The sequence below is a fragment of the Elephantulus edwardii genome, unplaced genomic scaffold (assembly GCF_000299155.1).
Source record: "Elephantulus edwardii isolate Elephantulus edwardi_28Jun2011 unplaced genomic scaffold, EleEdw1.0 scaffold00001, whole genome shotgun sequence".
Taxonomy (NCBI): domain Eukaryota; kingdom Metazoa; phylum Chordata; class Mammalia; order Macroscelidea; family Macroscelididae; genus Elephantulus; species Elephantulus edwardii.
The window spans coordinates 40,979,237-41,002,666 of record NW_006399751.1 but is presented as its reverse complement, the minus strand read 5'-3'; the positions used below and the strand labels follow the sequence as shown (position 1 = coordinate 41,002,666).

The 23,430-nt window shown below is 38.0% G+C and overlaps 1 protein-coding gene across 1 annotated transcript in view; it reads left to right on the top strand.

The window, feature by feature from the left end:
* The first annotated feature begins 1,556 nt into the window (after window positions 1-1,556).
* MTX2 (metaxin 2) overlaps window positions 1,557-23,430 on the top strand; it is an 80,681-nt gene continuing 58,807 nt past the window's right edge. Inside the window, exon 1 of the mRNA XM_006878956.1 lies at window positions 1,557-1,596. Within this exon, the coding sequence (XP_006879018.1) occupies window positions 1,557-1,596 (40 nt within the window). The remainder of the gene's footprint in view (window positions 1,597-23,430) is intronic.

Here is a 23,430-nt window from a genome sequence, read left to right as displayed (position 1 = left end):
TCAAGGGTATCATCCAGGAAGAGTGCAAACGGTCATTGCAAAGACAGAAGAGGAAGAGAAGACCAAAATGGATGTTAGAAGAGACTCTGAAAATTGCACTGGAACACAGAGAAACAAAAGCAGAAGGAAGAATTCAAGATACTAAAGAGTTGAATAGGAGATTTCAAAAGGCAGCACGAGATGACGAAGTAAAATATTACAATGAAATGTGCAAGGAGTTGGAGTCAGAAGATCAAAAGGGCCAAACTCGCTCAGCATTTTTGAAGCTCAAGGAACTGAAGAACAAATTCAAACCTCAAGTTGCTATAATTAAAGATGCTTTAGGCAGAATATGAAATGATCCAGAAAGTATTAAAAGAAGATGGAAAGAAGATACTGAGTCACTGTATCGAAAGGAGTTGGCAGACACAGAAGAATTTAATGAAACAACATATAAGCAAGAGCCTATGGTGATGAAGGAAGAAGTTCAGGCTGCTTTGAAGGAAATAGCAAAAACATAATAGATGGAATAGATGGTATACCAATTGACATATTTCAGCTAACAGATGCTGCCCTGGACGTGGTCACCAAGTTGTGTCAAGAAATCTGGAGAACAAACACTTGGCCAACTGACTGGAAGAGATCTCTATTTGTTCCCATTCCAAAGAAGGGTGACCCAACAGAGTGTGGAAACTATAGAACAATATCATTGATTTCACATGCAAACAAGATTCTACTGAAGATTATCCAAAAACGACTGCAACAGGACATCCGCAGAGAACTTCCTAACTGACCACCCCTAAATGTAAAACCTGTGTGGAACTAAAGATTCTCCAAACTAAGCTTCATTTCGATCACACACAATTTAAGGGCCAACTGTCTCTCACTGTGGGTGCTGCTCAACTTTCCTTATTCTGACAAGCAACTCTGAATTAAAACATCAATAGCCATCCTTGGACCCATCAACACAGCAGTAGAGTGTAAAGTGAATTAATATGAGGTTGAGTCTGGGGCTGCGTGAAGTCTCTGAGCGAATGGTTAAAATGCTCTATTATTCGTTAAGGGCATGACATACCATTTTAATAGGTTGTTGAAAGGGTGTTAGGAAGTAGAATAGGGATCTTTTCACGTGTCAGGTGTGTATCTACGCTTTAAAAATGTTCGCTTCTTTCTTTTGCTCACACGAGAAATACTAGAAAGCTCTAAGTCCCCCGGAATTTGGAGACTGTCGCTACATTAGCGAAGGGAGTAGAGAACCAGGCCCCCGAGCCGTCTGGGCCGGTTACGCGTGCGGTGCTAGGGTCTCGGTGAGCAAGCCGCGCCGAAGGACGGCGGGGGCGGGGCTGTGCCGGCGGAAGCGCCCGTGCGCGGCTGTCAGCTGCGCCGGAAGTTCCTGGCTGCGGCCTGGCGGTAACCTTGGGAGCCTCGCTTCCTTTCCTGCCATCAGTGGAGTTTCCGCAGGGTGTCTCTCACAAGTCCAGTCCCCTGTTCAGCTTGTTAGCAGCCACTGCGGTTGAGGAGGAAGACGCTTGGGCTGCAGAGAGCGGGAACGGCGGGTACGAGGTCACCTATCCGACATGTCTCTGAGGGCGGAAGCCTTCGTCTCCCAGATTGCAGGTTAGCACGCTTGGCTCCGAGACCAGGCAGCGGACCCTGCGGGGTTGGCGTTGGGCAGTAGCAGGAGGCGGCGTGGCGTGTCTAACGGAGGACCAGGCTCATCTCACTGATGAGAATACTGAGATGGAGGCAGTTAGTTAAGGTCGGACTCGAGGCTGCATCTCCTGGGCGCACTTTATCCAGAACGCTGTTCAGCTTCTTGCTTTGGGAGTGTGTGGAGGCCTAGGTTGGGGTGGGCGGGGGGCGTGGCCATAGGGATCAGCCCACCTAAGACTTAAGAGTTAGACCTCAAGTTTAAGGTGATTGTCACAGGGAAGTCGCCCGTGTCGTCACTGAGAGGCCGCCGAAGCTCTTGCTTCCTCGCCAGCCAACAGGGTACTGCCATTCACCATGTCTGAAATGTATTAAGTCTACTACATATGCTTTACCTTTTTTTGACATTTTTTAAAAGACTTAATTCTTGTAATCCTTACCTCCCCCCGCCCCAAGTAGCCATTATCATTCTTATTTATTGAAGTGACAAAGGTTTTGTGGCAGCTTTAAGAGTCAGTCGAAGATGTTTACATTTAATACCAAAGATCAGGCCCTTCCTTACTGCTTGGCCTCTCAACCTATATCTGAAGCATTTTATTCTTGTTTTGGCACAATTTCTTGTTTCCTTAGGGAGATTTGGTGGATTTATTTATTTTTGGAAATTTCCACCCAGACTTCTGGATGGTACTTTTCAGCACCAAAGAGGGCCATATTTTGTTGAGTGGTCCCTAGTTAGAGCTCAAGAACTATGTAAAAATAATCTTGACCCAGAAACTGTTTTAGGCTCCTTTGCTGTATTCTAAAGACTTTTGTTCTTTATTTTGTTTTGTTTTAATGTAAACATACTGGACAAGGTATAGCCTGGGGCACTAGAGGCAATATAACATAATTGGGAACACAAACTTTGGCACCAGGCATAGCCTGGTGTAAGGAATATTCCATGTATATACACAACTTAAGGGAACTCAGGTGGCCTGGTAGTAAGGAGTTGTGTTGCCAACCCGAAGTCAAGTGGTTTGAATCCACCAGCTACTCTAAAACACTCTTCCTGTGTGATTTATAGCCTCTGAAAACTCACAGGAGAATCACCTTTTTGTGGGTTCTGACTTGATGGAAATGTTATCTTTAAATTTGTTTTGAGCTGCATTGTAGCTGGCAGTGTTGTTAATGACAGTACAGACTCCACAGCCAAGGTGGTTTAGGCCTTAAGAAACAAGGTAGCAGTATATAGATTTGGAGAGTAAGGACAGTTGAGGAGGTTGGGAGATCGGCCATCACTCTGTGACAGGTCAAGCTTTATTTATCTAAGGATCAGGTGTGAGCAGTACTGCTATTGTAAGGTATGTTTTCAGAGAATGACAGTCTTCCAACTTTTTCTCTGCAAGTATACTAGGCTGTCCACTCTGCTTGTGGATGACTAGGATCAGATCCTCAGGGCTAGACTCGTGGCTGCCTTGCTTACTGCTTTATTTTAGCCATCAGTGGTAAGTGCTCACGAAACACTTGCTGAGCAAATGAATCAAAGTGTTCCATTTAAAGACCAATTGTAAGTTTCATCTGTATAAAAATCTTTGCTCCTCTTAGCATTTAATACTTTGTTCCTTTCACCATATTCATGCATACCAGTACTTTTTGCTTTTAAGATATTTCATAATATTTCCATATACATATTTTTTAAGACACATCTTTAATTTGGTGGACTGAGCATGACTGATGTAAATAAGCATAAATTCATAATATTTTCTTAGAGTCTTTTTATTTTTGTGAAAGAAATATTGTTGAAAAAGTAGGACTAGCCATAGATATTCTTAAGTGTTGGCTATGATTAGAGAAGAATTCAACTTTAAATGGATTTACATTTAAATCTCTGGCAGTATTTTCTGTTTGAGCCTAACAACAGTGCAGTCTTAAAACAGCAGTAAAAATAGATACTTTAAGAAGGTGGTTATTATTATTTGGTGCTTTTGATTTGCGTATGACTCATAGTGAGCCTATAAAAAACAAATCTGAGTCCTGTCCTATCCTTGCCGTTCCCATCATCACTGACACACTTGAGCCCATTGTTGCAGTCACAGTGTAGTCCCAATCCACCTGGTTGAGGGTCTTCCTCTCTTTCACTGACCCTTCACCTTTCCAAGCATGATATCACTGTTTAAGGAAGAGTCTCTCCTAGCAACATGCCCAAAGTATGTGGAGCGAAACTTTGCCATTCTTGCCTATGAGGAGTAGTCTGGCTGTCCCTTCTCTAATACTTGTTTGTTCTTTAGGAAGTCCATAAGATATTCAGTACTCTTCTTCAACACAATTCAAAGGCCTCAGTTCATCTTTTCTCATCCTTATTCATTTGTCCAGCTCTCAGCAGCTTAGCAACTAGTCAGTCGAAAAGACCGTGGCCACAATCAGGTGCACTTTAGTTCTCAAACTAACATCATTACTCCTCAGTAATTTGGAGAGGTCCCTGACTCTTTAGGAAGGTAGACTTTTAGAAATGAGATATACTGACTGTGCTATAAAATTTGACAAAATGTTTTTCAAAGCTTTGTGGTTTTGTGAATATTTATTTTTCCTTTATATTTTAAAAGTAAATAAACTATACTGTTTACTTAAATAAAGAAATATCTGTCCTTTTGCAGCCTTCATGAAAGCAAGTAGTTAACACTTTTGTTTCCCTTTATATCCCAAGCACCTGTCAGTTGGTATTCAAAATGTATTTGTGATCTGAGCCAGTAAATAATCTTGAGATTTCAAGCAGTGATTTTTAAGCTTGAAGTGTGTAAAAATTTCTGGGAATTTTATGTATCTACTGTCTTAGCTATACTCTATTCTATTTCTTTAACCTTTCCTAAATGGTTCCTTTACCATTCAATATTTTGTCCATATTGTTGTTATGTACTGTAGAGTTGGAACTAACTAATAGCTGGCTGACCAGCAGGTTTTCAGAGGCATTTAATTGCCTGGAAGGAGATTGCTCATCTTTCTCCTATAGAGCAAACTGAGTGGACTCAAACTGAGTGCTTTTGAGTTGACAGCACACTCCTTACTACTTAGCCACCAGAGCTCCCCTTCAGTATTGCTACTCGATGCTTGGATTTTTTTTTTTAATTGATTTTAATGAAAGTTTACAGAGACTTAAGGTTTCCAGTCATTCATTGTTGAACTTTTCTCCCTGCCTATTCGCTCCCTCCCAATTAACTCTTCTCCTTGAAAATGAAGGAAAAAAAATTCTTTCATTGTTAAGCAATCCCTCCCCCCAAGTCCACTATGCGGCCTTCACTCTGGACTTCTGTAATGACAAGAATACTCATTCATATATCCCTTTTAAACAGTTCTCTCCCTCATCTGTTTCAATGCAATATACATCATTCTTCCCCTCCTTTTCTGTCTTCCCTCAACCATGATGTCATTCCCATTTTACAACAGTGGCCCTATGCAATATTTGTCCTTTTGTGACTGAGATATTTCACTCAGCATAATGTCCTCCAGAGTCATCCATTTTGCATAGTATTTCATGAGTTCCTTCTTTTTCAGTGCTGCATTGTATTCCTTTGTGTGAATATACTAGAGCTTCTCTATCCATTCATTTGTTAATGGGCACTTGGGTTGTTTCCAGCTCTCTGCTTTTGCGAACAAAGCCACAGTAAACATGGGTGTGCATATATATGCTTGGGTGGCAGTTATGGTTTCTTTAGGGTAAATTCCCAGTAGTGGAATTTCTGGGTCAAATGGTATTTCTGTTTGCAACTGAAGCTTGGATTTTTTGTCTCCAGTGTTTCAGCTTTAAAAATGCTGAACATGTTCTTCCCTTTTAGTTTTCTAACTCTAGATCTTTGTACATTTCATTTTAATACGTTGTCTTCTCAAGCTAGCCTTTGAAATCCTCCATTCAGCTCCTTAATTTTTTCCATTCATTTTAGCTTCTCTGTGCTGTAGAGCAAGTTTTAAAGTTGATGACATCCAGTTTTGTTGTCTCTTTTTAATTGACCTTTTGCTTTTCTCATGTGTGCTATCCTTGATGTCCGCCTGTAATTCCCTTGGTATTCAATAATAAATGTTCAGCGTATCAAATTTATTTTTGAAATAGTTTCTAAATGTAAGCATGTTACATTCAAGACATACTTTGACCTTTTTTTGGAACTTGTTTTACTTTTCTTCAGCTTCAGATTCAACTTGGATTTGAGCAACTGTAAGTTTGTTCCACAGATGACTCCTAGCCTTATTCTGACTGATGGGATACCAAGCTTCTTCATCATCTCTTTCCACAGATGTAGTTGATTTGACTATGGTACAGCATTCAGATCTTTTGTTCATGGGGTTGCTATGAGTCATTCTCAACTTAACAGCACCTAACAACAACAACAACATATTTTATCTTGTAGGGTCCACGTGTATAATCACTGTTTATTTTGGTGAAAAAGGGTATTTGCAATGAATATGTTGTTGGTCCTGCAAAATTCTGTAATTTCCAGCTTTTATCACCATGGTCTTATTTCTAGCTACTGATTTTTCTTTGCTTTCAGCCTTTGAATTCCAATCAGCAGTAATTATCAGTGCATCTTTATTATATGTTTGATCAATTTCAGACTGTGGATGTTGGTAAAAATTTTCCATTTCTTTATCTTTGGTATTAGTGGTTTGTATGTAAATCCCTCTATAGGTATATAAACGTTATCCATTCATTGATGGTATTATACTTAATATGTATCTTGGAATGTTATTTTTGATGACGATTGTGATGCCATTCCTCTTCAGTTTGTCATTGACAGGATAGTATGTAATATTTATCTGATTCAGGTTGGTCAACATGAGTTCCCTGTAGCTCATTATTGCCTAGGATATATATATAGATATAGATATATATATATATATCCTTATGCATCTCACTTCATTTTTAATTACTTCAGTTGCCTTGATTGATATGTTTTATATTCCACATTCCATTTACTAGCAGGTTCTTGCAGCTGTTTCTTCTCATTTTTGAGTCATATAGTAGCAGCAAATAAAGGTCCTGAAAGCTTTCCTCTATCTGTGCCATTTAAGGTTGGTGCTACTTTGAGCAGACAACTCTTCTGCAATTGTATTCTGAGTGCCTTCCAACCTGAGGGACTTACCTTCCAGCACTATAAGAAGCAGTGTTCACCTGTTATTCATAGGATTTGCACTGGCCAGTTTTTTTGGAAGTAGATTGCTGGCCCTTTTTCCTAGTTTGTCTTATTCTGGAAGCTCACACAAGTATGTCCACCCTGGATGACCCTGCGGTATTGGAACTACCGCTGGTTGATGTTCAACCATTTTAAGGAATTAGCATATCATCAAGAACCAGTGCAATTGAAAGATGCAGTCCAAACTACCTTGAAAGTATTGGTGGAAAAACAGGGTTCTAGGAATTCACAGAATACTAGTTTAGAGGTTATAGCAGATGTCCTAAACATTGGAAGCATTCACTTGTCTGTACCAAGAGATATGGAGAGTGTGACCTCGCTAACAAAGAGATTTGTATTTGTTCTCATTCTAAAGACAGGTGAGTTCAGAATGTGGAAATTATTGAACGGTATTAATATCTGGAGTGCTCTGGTAGCCTGCTCCAGTGAGTTGCTAACCAAAATGCTACATTGTCTCTAGTGGTTGGAGCAGGCTACTCTGAGAAAGATGAACAGTCTGCTCTCATTGTGACTTACAGCCTTGGACCCCAATATATTGTCACTGTGAGTCAGAACCAACTTCATAGCAGAGAGCTTTTGAGTGAATTGCCATAATTTCATGTTGTATTCAGAAGAGGCTGTGGAGTGAGAAATGTCATTACTGATGTCAGATGGATATTGGCTAAAAGCCGAGAATACCCGAAAGATGTTTGTTGTGGTATTGTTGTTGTTATGTGCTGTTGAGTTGCCTGCGACTCATAGTGACCCTGTGTACAATAGCCCTATACCCTGGGCTATCCTGTGCCAATCTTATTGTCTCTGAGATGGCTACCCCCACTACCCCAGTCACTGAAAACAACTGTCCCTCCTCTGTGTTTCCATACTTGAGGGCTCAGCCTCAGCCTCAGTTGCCATATCTGCTAGTCTAACTGTGCTTTATTGTACATAGGATTTTCAAAGACCTGCTATTTTGGAAGTGGATTGTCAAATCTTCTAGTCTATCTTGATTTGAATGCTCAGATTTAAAACAGTATCTGACAGATGGAAAAGAGCAGATGAAAGATATTTGTGTTTTATTATGTAAAAGTGTTCAACTGTGTAGCTCATAACAAATAACGTTTTGAAAAATTCCAGAGCACTTGATTGTGCTTATGTGGAATCTGTCCATTAACCAAGAGGCAGTAATTGGAATAGAACAAAGCGATATTGTGTAGTTTTGAAATGTAGTCTACCTGGGTTGTATCCTTTCATCATACTTACTAAAGCTGTAAAATGAGAAGATAATGTAGAAGCTGCTCTATATGAAGAATAATGGGACTTCAGGATTGGAAGAAGACTCATCAACAATCTTCCTTGTACAAATGATGCCACCTTGCTGTTGAAAGCAAAGAGGACTTAACACACTAGTGAAGATGAAAGGCTACAGCTTTTAGTATAGAGTATACTTTAACATAGAACAAATGGAAATCCTTACAACTAGACCATTAAGTAATAGCATGATGAATGGACAAAGTATTGAAGTTTTACTTGGTTCCACAGTCAATGTTCTTGGAAGCTGAATTCCTAAATTGGGTCAGTCTGTATGCAGAACAGATCATCCGAGACGCTGGGCTGTAACGAGGAGTAATGTGGCATCAGGAGTGGTAGAAGAATCATCAACAACCTGACACAGCCCTGCTTGCTGAAACTGAGGAGGACCTGAAGCGCTTGCTGCAGAAGGTAAAGGACTGCAGCCTTCAATATGGATTGAATCTCAATATCAAGAAAACAAAGATTCTCACCACTGGGCCAATTGGCAGCATCAGTATGGATGGTGAAGAGATTGAGAGAGTTAACAGTTTTAGTTTACTTGGTTCCCAGCACTCTTGGTAACAACAGCCAGGAAATCAGGAGATAAATTGCATTGGGAAAGTCAGCTGTGAGGGACTTCTCAGGAGTCCTGAAGAGGAACGACATCAGGCTGGAGACTAAGGTGGGCCTGATCCAGGATATAGTCTTCGCACAGTTACGTGCTATGCATCGGAGTGTTGGACAGTGAACAGGGACGATAGAGAATTGATGCCTTTGAGCTGTGGTCCTGGAGAAGAGTGTTGAATATACCACGGACTGCTAGGAGAACAAACAGGTTTGTCCCAGAGAGGGTGAAGCCAGAATGCTCCTTGGAGTCAAGGATTCTGAATCTTTGTCTGACATACGTTGGGCATGTTGCAAGGAGGGACTGGTCCTTGGAGAGGGATATCGTGTTTGGGAGAGTGTAGGGGCGGCGAAGGAGAGGAAGACCTTTGATGAGATGGATTGATTCTGTGAGTGGAGTTGTGGAAATGAGTGTGTTTGAGATGACGAGGTTGGCACAGGATAGAACGGTGTTTAGGGCTCTTGTACATAGGGTCGCTATGAGTCACAAATAAAAAAAAAGGTCAGGAATAAGTTTATTAAAAGACAAAACTGGACTTTAAGCTCCTTCCCTCCTTTCTTCTGTGGTCCTTATAGTCAGGCTTTTCTAGGACTCAGTTATCTCTATTTAAATGGTGAGAATATATATATTTGTAATGTACAGGAGCCATTTAGTATATGATGGCATATAATGATTATGCATATGTGGTAGTTTCTGTTTTGATTTGTCTAAGAATCCTATGCTGCAAGGGAGTCTATAAAGGTGTTACCTTTCCTTTTTTTTTTTTTAAGGTGTTACCTTTTTACTTCTATTGTCCCAATACCATTTTGGACTTCAAAAGCTATCAAGGGCCTTTTCTGTTTATTTCTTTGTATATATACACTGTTTTTGGAATTCCCTTGCTATTCACCTACCTAATTCACTTACCTCATACTTGCTGACATTTGACATTTAGAACAATAGTGTAAAAAAAAATCCTCCATCAGACTAGTTTGCTTATTAAAACCTAGCTATTTTGCTAAATTTCTTTCCCGTGTTCAGTTCCTGGCCTATAAGGCACACCTGTCTGTCAGCCTTACTTTCTAGAAGGCCTCTTGCTGATCTCAAGCCTCGAGCCGCTGTTGTAGCTCTTTGTATGAAAGGCAACTGGGGAGGATTTTGAGAGAGCCCTTCTGAGAAGTGCCCACAAGTGGCTGGAGAGGCCCAGATGTGAGCAGGGGAAGTTGCTGCTGCTCTGCAGTCTATTCACACCCCTGAAGAGCACAAGTCCTGCAGTAGGAAGGGCACGTGGGTAATTTAGGGTGTGGGGATTCTGCAGAAACTGGCTTTTCCTCCTTCATGACCTGGGCTACATAGCTCCTCATGCATGCAGCTGTTGTTCTTCACTCTTTGCCAGGGTACATTGCTCATTTTTGTGGGATCTGTAGACTGGTGGCGGCTATTGATGGGGTAGCTCTGGGGGGCATCATGGACATGAGCAGGAGCACCCACTAATGTCATACGTGGTCCTGCTGGTTGCCTGAACCACAGAGCCTGTGCTTCTAGTATAGTCTAGCTGTCAGGCCTTAGGTCTTTTTGAAGGCCAGCCCCAACAGCAGGGCCTTGGGGTCCAGAGCACAGTTGTACCTTCTAGAGTGTGGGTTCCAAGGGTACATCAGTGTCCTCCTCCTCAAGTAATGATGATTTTGCCTAATGACCTTATCTTTGGAACCTAATCATGTCCATAAGTGAAGAACTGGGTATATTTTAAGCATTTAATTTAATTTCATTATACTGTAATTTAGAAATCTTACAAAATCAGGACAATATCTGTTCTGTTCTTTATTTAGAAGCTCAGTAAACTATATAAAGGATGGAAAAAGAAGACTTTGAATATTTCATTGTGGGCATGTAGATGCTTAATTATTTAAGTTTATTAATAACTTCATTCTAGCAGCAGTATTAATTTATAATCTTATCTAGAAAAGTAGTCTTGTAAATGTGTTCCATGGTACCCATATAGAATCATCTTGGAAGTAAGTATGATCAAAACAGGCATATTTTAAAAATAGTTTTCAATATCAGTTTTTTATCCATTCTCTATGTAAGTACTGGCAGCTTAGCACTTAAAAGCATTTCAGAGGATTCAAAGAAGTGGAAAAAGAAAAGTTTAAAGTCCTTCTTAACATAGAAATGAGGCTCTTGTTCACAGACATTATTGAGAGAATGAATTATAGTAATTTTATCTTGTATTTGTATATGAGAATATTTTAATGATGGTAATTGGAGCAAATAATTGAGAAAATATAATGCATTTGGATTTTTTTTGTTTTTGGAAAGTTAATTTTGTTATTTTTTATTTAGCAATCTGAGTATTTCTCAGTATTGAGAAAGTCATTGAACAGTTATAGTAATTCTCAAACTGACATTTCAGATAATCTTTTCCTTGATATTCTCATTGCTGTCAAGTTGGAACCAACTTACAGTTGACCCTCCAGCAGGTTTTCAGAGGCCGTCGCATATATCAGAGGCTATAAATTGCATGGAGGGATATTGCATGTCTTAGAGTTTCTATTGGATTTGAACCACCAGAAAGACTCTGCCTTTCAGTTAGCAGCAGCTACGCCACAAGAGCTCCTTTTCATAGGGAGTTGCACTACTAACCAACCTAAGGACCTTAACTCTGTGGTTTGACTCTACCAGTGACTCTATAGGAGAAAGATGGGCAATCTACTGTGCTACTTAAAGCCTCTGAAAACCCATTAAGGGTCACCTATGAGTTGGTTCCAATTTAATGATAATGAGTCCTTCATGTTAGTCATATGAATAGTCTTACGCTATTCTTATATATAGTGCTATCTCTTTGGCCATATATGAACTTAGATGGTAAAGCTAAACAAAATGTAATACTTAAGATTAGAGGCAAAATGCGGTTGACAGCTGTGTGGGCTATTTTATGATACTAATAAATGGAATGGAAACTAGATTCTTAGAATTTCTTTGTTACCTTTTAGAAAGTGTTAATATGATGTTAAGATCAACTGAAAGCTTCTTTGAGGTCTTCAAACATAGTTTAGCTATAATGTGTGTTTAAATTTTTGCTGTGTTTTATTGTTATTTCATACTGTGAAATGTTTTTGATGTAAAAGATTTTTGTGATGGATGCTTATATAAAATTTTTCAGCCTTATTTCTGTGATGATATTTGAGTTATGAATGTGGACCTAAATGTTCCATTTTTTAAGTAAAAAATTAAACCATTATCAAATGTAACATTTTTCAAACATTTTAGAAATTTCTTAATAAGCACTTCAGATAGACCGAAGATATCAAATGGAGATGAGATATTGAAAATTCAGACTTCTCATTTTTTTGTTCAAAGAATATAATCTTCAGCAAATCAGCCACATTTATGTGTAGAAGAGAAGCTTTTGCCTTGCCAGTAAGAGAAATGCATACTTTAATTTTTTATTGCTTTGTAAATGATCCTCTGCTCTATTCTTGAATACTTTTCTTATTTTTGTACGCTTTATAAATGAATCATGGTTTTGAACTTTTTTACATCAGTAATAAAAATGAAATTTGATTGTTTGGTAATAAGGTTCTTTTCATAAAAATAATAATTTTGTCGTGGCAATTCTCATTAACTGTAACTGCGTTAGCAAAATAGAAACCATAAAATGCATTTCATTGTGCTTTTACATTTCACTATGTTTTTGTGCTGATGATATTTTTATTCCTAAGAACTTTCCTAAGCCAAAGGAATTTCCTATGTCTTAACTTGTGTTTGAATTTTTAAGAAAAGACTTTTGGTGTGCATATTTATCCCAGTGAATCAGTATTCTTAGGTATAATAATGGGATTTTCCCTCACATGTCATATGATGGGTGTCACCCAGAATCCTCACAAGTGTGTTGTAAGGATTTGGGCTGCAAACCCAAAGATAGATGCTTGGAAAGTAAGATGGGCAGTCTCTTCTCATGTGATTTACTGCCTTTGAAAACCCACTGGAGGGTCACCTATGAGTCAAGGCTTACTTGACGGTACAAAACTACAACATGAATTTCTGTAAAGTAATATTGGCAGTTGACTCTTTTGTGGTTTGTCCTTTGGTTGAATTCCTTTTATTTTGATTATTAGTTATTATGCACTAAGAAAATGCTTGACTCATACTATTATTAATTATTTTGTGAATTTTAAAAAGATTTAATGTCAGTAGAACATTTTGGAAAACTAAAAGTTGCCATCTGAGTTTTCATTAGACGTTTTTGTATTAACTTGTTATGTATCATGGGTTGGACATTTTTGTGTTAACCAACAAAGAAAGAAAGAGTTGCCCATTTTTCTCCCAAGAAGCAGTTGCTGTATTTGAATCACATACCTTTGGGTTGGCAGCCAACTCCCTACCACAGTCACTGAAACTCCCTATACAATGCTACTATTGTAATTTTTCTATTACTCTTTATCAGTTTGAGATTCTAGTTTGGCCATTGAATAAGAATTAGAATCAGATGATTGATATTTGTTACTAAGTTGATATGGAGCACTGGTGGCTTAGTGGTAAGAAGCTGCACTGCAATCCCAAAGGCACTTGGATCGAATCTCAGCTGCTCCAAGGGAGGCGGATTGGCAATCTCCTCCTGTGTGATTAACTACCTCTGAAAAACTGCTGGAGGAGATCAGCTATGAGTCGGTTCTGTCTTGATAGCACACATTAACAGCTGACTTTTAAAAAAATAGTTAATTATGGATTTTTCCCCAAACTCATTTTTTTCTTGCCATTAGTTGTACCAATTTTCTTATTGTGTCATTTAGTAGTTATTTGGAGAATGTAATACAATTTAAATATTAAATGCATAAGTGATTAGATGTTTCAGAAGTTGTAGAGTACAATTTAATGACAAATATAAAATAATGTTGTTATTTACAGTTTTTTATTACTTTTGTATCATAGTTCATACTTTATTCCTTTTTATAAATTATTTTCTGACTTCCTTGGGCAGATTTAGTTATTTCCTCAAGTATTTTTCTAGTAATTTATACCAATTTATCATCCGATGCTTGTATTAGTCGTAGTAATTAACTGAGCACATTCTGTGAACTAGGAACTGTATAGAGTACTTACATAATCTTTCATGTTTTAGTCTTCTTACATTTTGTATGCAATAGATAACATTTCCCCCTTTTGTTGTTTTTTAAGTACCGTCAAGTGTCAAGTTGAGTATGACTCACAGTAACACTATGAACAACAGATGTGAACTCTTTCCTATCCTGGGCCATCCTCATCTTCTCTAATATACTTGAACCTATTGCTGCAATCATTCTTTCAGTCAGTCTGACAGAGGGTCTTCCTCACTTTTGCTCACCCTCAGCCTTTCCAAGCATGATGTTCCTTTCTAGGGAATAGCCCTTCCTAACAACATGCCCAATATGAGATTGGCTCAAGATAGGACAGGGTTCAGAGGTGTTGTTCATAGGACTGCTATGAATTGTAGTTGACTCCATGGTACATAATAACAACAATGACATGCCCAAAGTACATGCGAAGAAGCTTTACCATTCTTGCCTCTAAGAATGTACTTTCCCGAAGACATACCTGTTTATTCTTTTAATAGTTCATGAGATATTTAGTAATCTTCTCCAAAACCCCAGCTCAGTGGCCTCATTTCTTCTTGTGTTATCTCTAGTCATTGTTCAATTGTCAGCAGCGTAGCAAGTGATTGAAAAGACTATGGCCTGAATCAGGTGTACCTTAGTTTTTAGACTGACATCGTTACTCTTCAGTAATTTGGAGAGATCCTTGACAGTTGACTTTCCCAAAGCAGTATGTCCATTATGTCTTCTGATCACCTCTGACTGCTGATACCAAGGATGTTGATTGTGGATCCAAGTAAGATGAAGTCCTTGCCTGTTTTAATCACAATGCTATCAGCCTAAGGATTTTTGTCTTCTTATGTTGAGATGCAGCTCATACTTAAAACTATAGTCCTTGATCTTTTGTAGCACTTCAAGTCCTCCTCACAGCAAGCAAAGTTGAAGCATCTGCATAATTGATGAGTTTTCCTTGATTCTTGTGCCACATTCTTCTTCAGAGAGTGCAGCTTTTCTAATTACTTGCTTCGTATACAACAACGATTCCCCTTTTATAGAACAGGAAATTAAGGAAAGAAGATTAAGCACTTTTCCACAATGGTTATTTTGTTTGACATTTTCACAAGCAGTAAGTAGGGATTCCAATATTCCCACAACCTATCCAATGTTTGTTATTTTTGGTTTTATTTTTACCCAGTCTTGACTATCCTACTTGGCAATGAAGTGGTGTCTTCTTTTGATTTTGTTTGCATCTATCTCTAATGGCTAAACATGTTGAACCTCTTGTCTTGTCCTGTTTGCCATTTGACTATTCCCTGGTGAAATGTCATTTCAAGATCTTTGCCTCTTTTTTGATTGTGTTGTGTATTATAAGTGATTGTTTATGTATACTAATCAACCTATCCTTTATTACCTCCCTTGGTGCTTCCTACCTGAAGACAGTTAGATCCCAGAGAGCAATGCCATTTTTATATTAATCTTTGGGTTTTTGGTGTTTTTTTTTAATTATAGTCTCATATATTTTAGAAGATTAATAACCAATGTTGTTTAGTTAAATGCATTTAAGAAATATTTTTCAAGTCTGAATATTTCTTGTTCGCATATTCATGAGGAGGTTTTGTGATGAGGTTTTCTTATTTCTTCTTGAAAAATTTTGCAGTTCTGCCAGGATTTTAGGGTGTGGTAATGACAAATCATTTGTAGGGGTCATTTATTTCTTAGCAGGCTGAGAGCAGTGAAAGAGGGTTTTTTTAGTTACTTAGCTTGATGTGAAATAGGAAATGTATGTAAATACTTAAAACAGTGAGTGGATAGCAGGAAATTAAAAAAGAAATTAAATTGTTATTTGTGGTTGAGTTAGAACTGACACATAGCTGATCCTCCAGTGGCTTTTTAGAGGCAGTAAATTACTTGAGATTGACTATCTTTCTCACGCTGAACAGCTGGTGGATTTGAACTACATACTTTGGGGTTGGCAGTGCTGCTCTTCACCACTGGGCTGCCAAAGCACCTTTATTTATTTTTTTAAAAAAATAGTTTTATTTTAATTGTGATTTTAACAAACATTTACAGAGAAGTTAGATTTTCATTCATTCATTGTTGCACATTTAATCCCTCTCCATCTCTTCCCCCTCCCCTAAGTTCACTTTTTAAAAAAAAAGTTCATTCACTGTTGCACAATTACCTAGCCCCCCATCTTCTTTGCAGGGATATATCTCTTATTCTAGGCTGTTCTCGTATGTGTAACGCCTAATCATATATTCATTTTAGACAGTTTTTTCTTTCGTTTGTTCCAATGCAATGGCCATTATCTATCCACTCTTATTCTCCTCCCAACCCCCCATGTCAGACCTGCATTATAACAGTGGTGCTATGCAGTATTTGGCCTTTTGTGACTGAGATATTTTACTCAGCATGTGCTCCTTTTTAAAAGATAGATGCTATTATTAATGGTATGGGATTTGGTTTGGGTCAAACTCAGGTGGCTTAGTGGTGTGGAATATTGCTGCCAACCCAAAAGCATGTGGTTTGAATTCACCAGCTTCTCATGGAAGAAAATGGACACTCTCTTCCTGTGTGATTTACTCCCTCTTAAAAACATATTTGAGGATCAGCTATAAGTTAGTTCTGACTTAATAGCACTTTGTTTTAGATTAGAGAAGATAACTGCTCCTTAGTTTTAATAACACATTTTCCATTTTCTAGGATTACATTTGGAGAACTGTTCAACTTTTGCTTCTTAAAAATTAACATTATTGAGATCTAATACTGTGTGGGACTGTTTATGTTCTGTGTATTTCTTGGCTAGAATTTGCACTCTTAATCTTAACCAGCTGTTTTTGTATAGTTCTCTTGTTGCCCTCATCTTCATCTCTGTTTCTGAGAAAAGCCTAGACATGGTGTCTTTTATAAATTTCATGTTATCATTTTTACAGACATTTTAGATTTACAGAACTTAGATAAGTTCATGTCTATTAATTAATAATAAAACTACGTATACTTGGCCTATTTTCTACTAGAAATTAATGAAAAATGGTGGGTCTTTTAAAATTTTCATTAATGGGGAAAGTGCCAAACATAACCACTTAATCTGACACGTAAATATTTGCTAAGAATGAAGGGTTTAAAATGTTGTTTGTATTCACTTTCACCTTTATTTTTGACTTGACATTGTGTGTCTCCTTGTTTGTGTTTTTGACCCTTTTTAACCTCCAGAAGTTTATCAGTTTGATAAAATTGATTCTTAAATACTATTTTGCTATTGATGTCTAGTTTTAGATGGTTGATATTCAGGTCTCATAATTACTGATTTAATTTTACTTTCCTTAGTGATTATATCTAATGGGAAAACTATTATTTAGCAACTTTAGTTATATAATAAATGTGGCCTCAGCTCATTAATTTTGAAGGCTTATTATTGAATACTATAAGATACCATGTTACTTAGGCATGTTTTAAAACATTAAGCTGTATCCACAAATATTTTAGTAAAATAAAATGGTCATGTTTTCTTGAATAAAATGAATCTGCATAGATTCCTGCTGCCATATTGTTTGAGGCAAATGGATATGAGAGTTGAAGGAATGTAATCTTATTTAAAATGCACTCTAAGTTCTTCTCTCTTTCTCTTTTTTTTAGTGTCCTGTACATCTACATCATGTGTAAGAGAGTGCTTTTATTCTAGTTGCCTTGGCTTTATTGAGATTTAAAGTCAGTTGAAGTATGTATGATTTTAAGTGTAGAACTAAAGAATATGTTAGTGTATTTACAAGTTGTGTAATTATTACCACAGTTTAATTTGAGAATTTTTTTATAATCCCCCAAATTCCTTGCCTTTTAATAGCTACTACTCATTTCTAGCATGTGGAAAAACTGCCAATCTGTTTCATTGCTCTGTAGATTTGTCTGTTCCAGACTTCCTTATTAATGGGATCATATAGTATGTTTTCCTTATCACTGGTTTCTTTCACTGTATACATTTGAAGTTTACCAATGATGTAGACTATATCAGTATTTGCTTCCTTTTTATTAGCATTGCATAAAATGGGATACATTGTAATCCATTGTGCGGCTGTACCGCATTTTGTTTGTCATTTACCAATTGAAGGACAAATATAATTTACCAAGTGATTGGGTTTTTTATGCTTATGATTGTGTGAAATAACTGAATGTTGTTGTTGTTGTTGTTATGTGCCGTCGAGTCGTTTGCGACTCATAGCGACCCTATGTACAACAGCCCTAACCGTGCTCTATCCTGTGCCAATCTCATTGCCTCTGACAAACCCATCCCGAGTACCCCAGTCACTGAATCAATCCACCTCATAGAGGGTCTTCCCCTCCTGCGCTGTCCCTCCACTCTACCCAGCATGATGTCCCTCTCTAAAGACCTGTCTCTCCTTACAACATGTCCAAAGTATGTCAGATGAAGCCCCAGAATCCTTGCCTCCAAGGAGCAGCCTGGTTTAATCCTCTCTACGATGAATCTGTTTGTTTTCTTGGCAGTCCATGGTACATTCAATACTCTTCTCCAGCACCACAGCTCAAAGGCGCCAATTCTCCTTCTATCCTTCCTAGTCATTGTCCAACTCTCTGATGCATAAGAAGTGATTGCAAAAACCATGGCCTGTATCAGGTGCACCTTAGTCTCCAAAGAGACACTGTTGCTCTTGAGTATTTTGGAGAGGTCCCTAACCGCAGACTTTCCCATCGCAATACGTTTTTTGATTTCCTGGCTACTGGTGCCAAGAGTGTTGACCGTGGAGCCGAGCAAACTGAAGCTGTAAACAATCTCAATCTCTTCGCCATCCATCATGATGCTACTGATTGGTCCAGTGGTGAGATTCTTGACACTGAGCCTCAGTCCATATTGAAGGCTGCAGTTCCTTGACCCTCTGCAGTAAGTGCATGAGGTCCTCCTCAGTTTCAGCGAGCAAGGTTGTGTCATCTGCATAACGCAGATTGTTGATAGATTGTCCACCAATCCTAATGCCACGCCTCTCCTCATAGAGCCCCGCCTCTCGGATAATCTGCTCTGCATACAGGTTGAAAAGGTATGGAGACAGGACACATCCCTGACGTACACCCTTCCCAATTTTGAACCATGCAGTGTTGCCCTGCTCTGTTCTGACGACTGCCTTTTGGTCCAAGTATAGGTTTCGCATTAGCATGATAAAATGTTCTGGGATTCCCATTCTTCTCAGAGTCAGCCACAGTTTGTTATGATCCATGCAGTCAAATGCCTTTGCATAATCAATGAAACTGAATAGTAATGAATAAACATTCACACATAGGTCTTTGCATAGACATATATTATCATTTCTTCTGGGTAAATATCTACAAGTGAAATTCCAGGGCATGTAATCCTATGTTTAACATTTTGAAAAAGAACCAGGTTGCTTTCTGCAGTCGTTGTACCATTTTACATACCCACTAGCCATGAATAAGAATTTAAATTTCTTCTTAGTCTCCTATACGTATATTATCTGTCTTGTCGATAATGGTTATCTTATTATTGTTGTTAGGTGCCTGTTGACTGATTGTGGTCCAACGCAACACTGTAAATAATAGATCTGAAACTTGCCCTGTCTTCATGATCTCTGATATCCTCCAGTCCATTGTTATAGTCATTGTGTCAGTTCATCTTGTTGAAGGTCTTTCTCTTTTTATCTTCCCTCCTCCTCTTTCCCAGCATGATGCCTTTCCCCAAAGATTGGTCCCCTCCTTACAACATACCCAAAGCATGTAAGACAAAATTTTATCATCTTTGCTTCTAAGGAGCATCTTGGTTGTGCTTCTTCAAGACAGATTTGTTTGTTATTTTGGCAGTCCATGGGTTATCTAGTACTCTTTTCCAACATCACAATTCAAAGACATCAGTTCTTCTTCTGCCATTCTTACTTACTCTCCAACTTTCAGATGCCGAGGAAGCAAATGAAAAGAGGATGGCTTGGATTAGGCATACATTAGACTTTAAACTGACATCATTGATCTTTAGTACTGTGGAGAAGTCCTTCACAGATTTTTCCAGTATAACTTCTTTCTTGACTATTGTAACCATGGGTGTTGATTGTGGATCCATGTAAGATGAAGTCATTGACAACTTTATTTAATTTCTCCATCTATCATCTTTCAAGTTGTTGCCTATTGGTATATGAGAAAAAATATTTTGTCTTCTTGATGTTGAGATGTAATCCATACTGAAGGCTGTGGTCTTTGATTTTTTTTTTTCCCTGTGGAAAAGATTTATTAGTCTATACAAGTTGGGTTTGGTAAGCTATTTGCTACTTGTTACAGTGAATTATCAAGACTGTCATTACAATAGTAGGCTGCTGTACACATCGGAATCTGGAAGACTTTCTCAAATTGTCATTTAGTGTTTTTTGTTTTTTTCTTATTACTCAAAACATGGAAATAGGGGTTTCTGACTATTCTCTAGTCATTTACAGCGATCAAAATACATATTCATAAACATTATACAAGTTATGACTGATGTACATGGACAGACACTGCCAACACTACCATAAAAAAAGGAAGTTGATTTTGACAGTTGTAAGAATTACGTGAGTTACAATAAACACTTTTCTTGTCCTTCTGAAACCAAAATGGAGGAAAACCTTTACCATCACTCTGCCAGTCACACCATTACTAAAAATGTGTGCAAAAGGGCTATGAATCCAACGTCCATACCCCAGAATTAAAACCCGAGTTATTATGCAAGTGAGTTACTTAATTATTTAAATTAAAAAGCAAGCTCAAACTTCTTTAACATATCACTGCTAGTTTAGAAGCATCATCAGAATAAATAGATTTAGTTATAAATTGCCTGGGCCTTTCTGTAATGAGACTCTTAATACTAAAACCGAATCTGTCAGCAAATATCCTAGAAAAGCATGCTCTTTGTTATTCCTGAATGGCAATTTGCCACATGAGATCTAAGTATACTTCCTAGTGTTTCTAGCTGTTCTAGATACCAAATAATTCAGTAATTAATAGGAGTATTTGAGAAAAACTGGAGATCTTCCATATTTCTTGGTAAAGACTAGTGAGTGTGTCCAGGGCTGCATCTCTTTATTGGAACATGTCAGTTGGTGTTCCATCAATTCCTGGGGCTTAATTTTTTGAAAATTCCTTGAGAGCAGTGTGAACTTCTTTCTTTATTGCCATTGGTTCTTGATCATATACTACTTTCTGAAATGTTTCCATGTTGACCAGTTCTTTTTGGTACAGTGGCTCTGTATATTCCTTCCATCTTATTTTGATACTTCCTGGATTATTCAAGATTTTGCCCATAGGATTGCAACTCATTTCAACAGCAGTGAGTTTGAATATTGAGGTTTTTGAAAAATATAGTGTTGAACATAATTTTATGTGTTTGTTGCCCTTCATATGTTTTTTGAGAAGTGTGTATCCTCATCTTAAGCCTGACTTTATAAATTGGGTTTTTATCTATTTTGTTATTTAGTTGTAAGAATTCTTTTTACATTCCAGATATAATCACTATGAATCTGGAGATGTCTTAACTACCATCACCCTCCTCGTTGTTCCAGTTATCTGCCTAGGTAGAAGTCTAGTAGAGTTTGAATAGAAGATGATAAAGTTTCATCCTCTCAGGTTATAAGGAAGTTTGGATATGAGGGAGTTTTCTTGCATTTTCAGAGTTTTTGCTCTTTATCCTCTGTTGATTGAATGACAGGATATGCCAATGGTATTAACTCTGTTACATCATGCTTTCATGTAACCTTATTTTGGATTATTTTAATCTTTTATTTATCAACTATAAATGAGTTTCTGTAGATAATGATGAGGAATTTGTGTAGTATTATTTGAATCACATAGCATGGGTTCGTTAAGTTGACATTCCGAAGGTTTTAATGTTACAGTTTTATTCTGAAGGTTTATACTATTTTATGTTAATTTCCTCTTCTTATGTAACAAACAAAATGAAACATTGTTATACACATACTGAGAAGTTTGGTGATGCAGTGGTTAAAGTGCTAGATTACTAACTTAAAGTTAAGTGGTCGCTGACCTCACCAGTCACTTGTGGGGAAAAATACACGGCAGTCTGCTTGTGGAAAGCATTATATAGTCTTGGAAATTATATGGGCCATTTCTGCCTTGTCTTATGAGGAGTGGTGGTGATGAATACATGAGATAATCCTTAGTATCATAGTTATTGTTGTTGTTAGGTGTCGTTGAGTTGCCTGCAACTCATAGTGACCCTATGTACAACAGCCCTAAGCCCTACTCTATCTGGTGCCAATCTTATTGTCTCTGATGTATCTACACCCATTACCCCAGTCACTGAATCAATCCATCTCATCGAGGGTCTTCCTCTCCTTAGCTGTCCCTCACCCTCCCAAGCATGACGTCCCTCTCCAAGCACTGGTCTCATTTTGCAACATGTCCAGAATATATCAGAATCCTTGCCTCCAAGGAGCAGTCTGGTTTCACCTTCTCTAGGACAAACCTCTTTGTTCTCACAGTCTGTGGTATATTTATTACTTGTGTCCTGCATCATAGCTCAAAGGCATTAATTCTCCTTCTGTCATCCCTAGTTTTTGTCCAGCTTTCTGATACATATCAAGTAATTGCAAAGACAATGGCCTGGATCAGTTGTACCTTAGTCTCCAGACTGCCATCGTTGCTCTTCAGTAATTTGGAGAGGTCTTTGACAGCAGACTTTCCCAATGCAATTAATCTTTTAATTTCCTAGCTGCTGGTACCAAGAGTGTTGATTGTGGAGCCAAGCAAACTAAAGCTGTTAACAATCTCAGTCTATCATGACGCTTCCAGTTGATCCAGTGGTGAGAATCTTTGTTTTCTTGATGTTGAGCTTCAATCCATATTGAAGGCTGCAGTCCTTGACCTTCTGAAGCAAGCACTTCAGGTCCTCCTCAGTTTGAGCAAGCAGGTTTGTGTCATCTGCATAACGCAGATTGTTGATGAGTCTGCCTCCAATCCTGATGCCACACTTCTCCTCATAGAGCTCAACCTCCAGGATGATCTGTTCCACATATACATTGAAAAGATATGGAGACAGGACATATTTCTGACATACACTCTTTCCGATTTTGAACCATGCAGTGTTTCCTTGCTCTGTTCTGGTGACTGCCTTCTGGTGCAAGTATAGGCTTCACATAAGCACAATCAAGTGTTCTGGGATTCCCATTCTTCTCAGAGTCAGCCACAGTTTATTGTGATTCCCTTAGTCAAATGCCTTTGTGTAGTCAATGAAACACGGATAAGACATTCCTCTGGTACTCTTTACTTTCAGCCAAGATCCATCTAACATTAGCTATAGTATCCCTAGGACCATCACCTCTTCTAAACCCAGCCTGTGTAGGTAAATTCCACTAATATTTTTTGAAACTTAAGATACTTTGGAGGTAAGTATGGGGATAAGTACAATTAGCACATAAATACCTTAAGGGTAGTTACTTTGTTTTCTTTCAAATGTTATCTTTAGCCTCTAGAATAGTGGTTGGTATATTATAAACATTCAGTGACTATTTATGAACTGAATCGGAAAAACTTGTAGAATATGACTGAATTAACTTTCTGAAATGATAATTATGTGCAATTTATACATACTAATTAATATACTCTCTCCAGCTCCATTTCTGTCACCGAGTCCATGTTTTCCAACTACTGAATCTTCCTCTTTGTTCCCGACTTTTGCATTCCAGTCACCCATTAT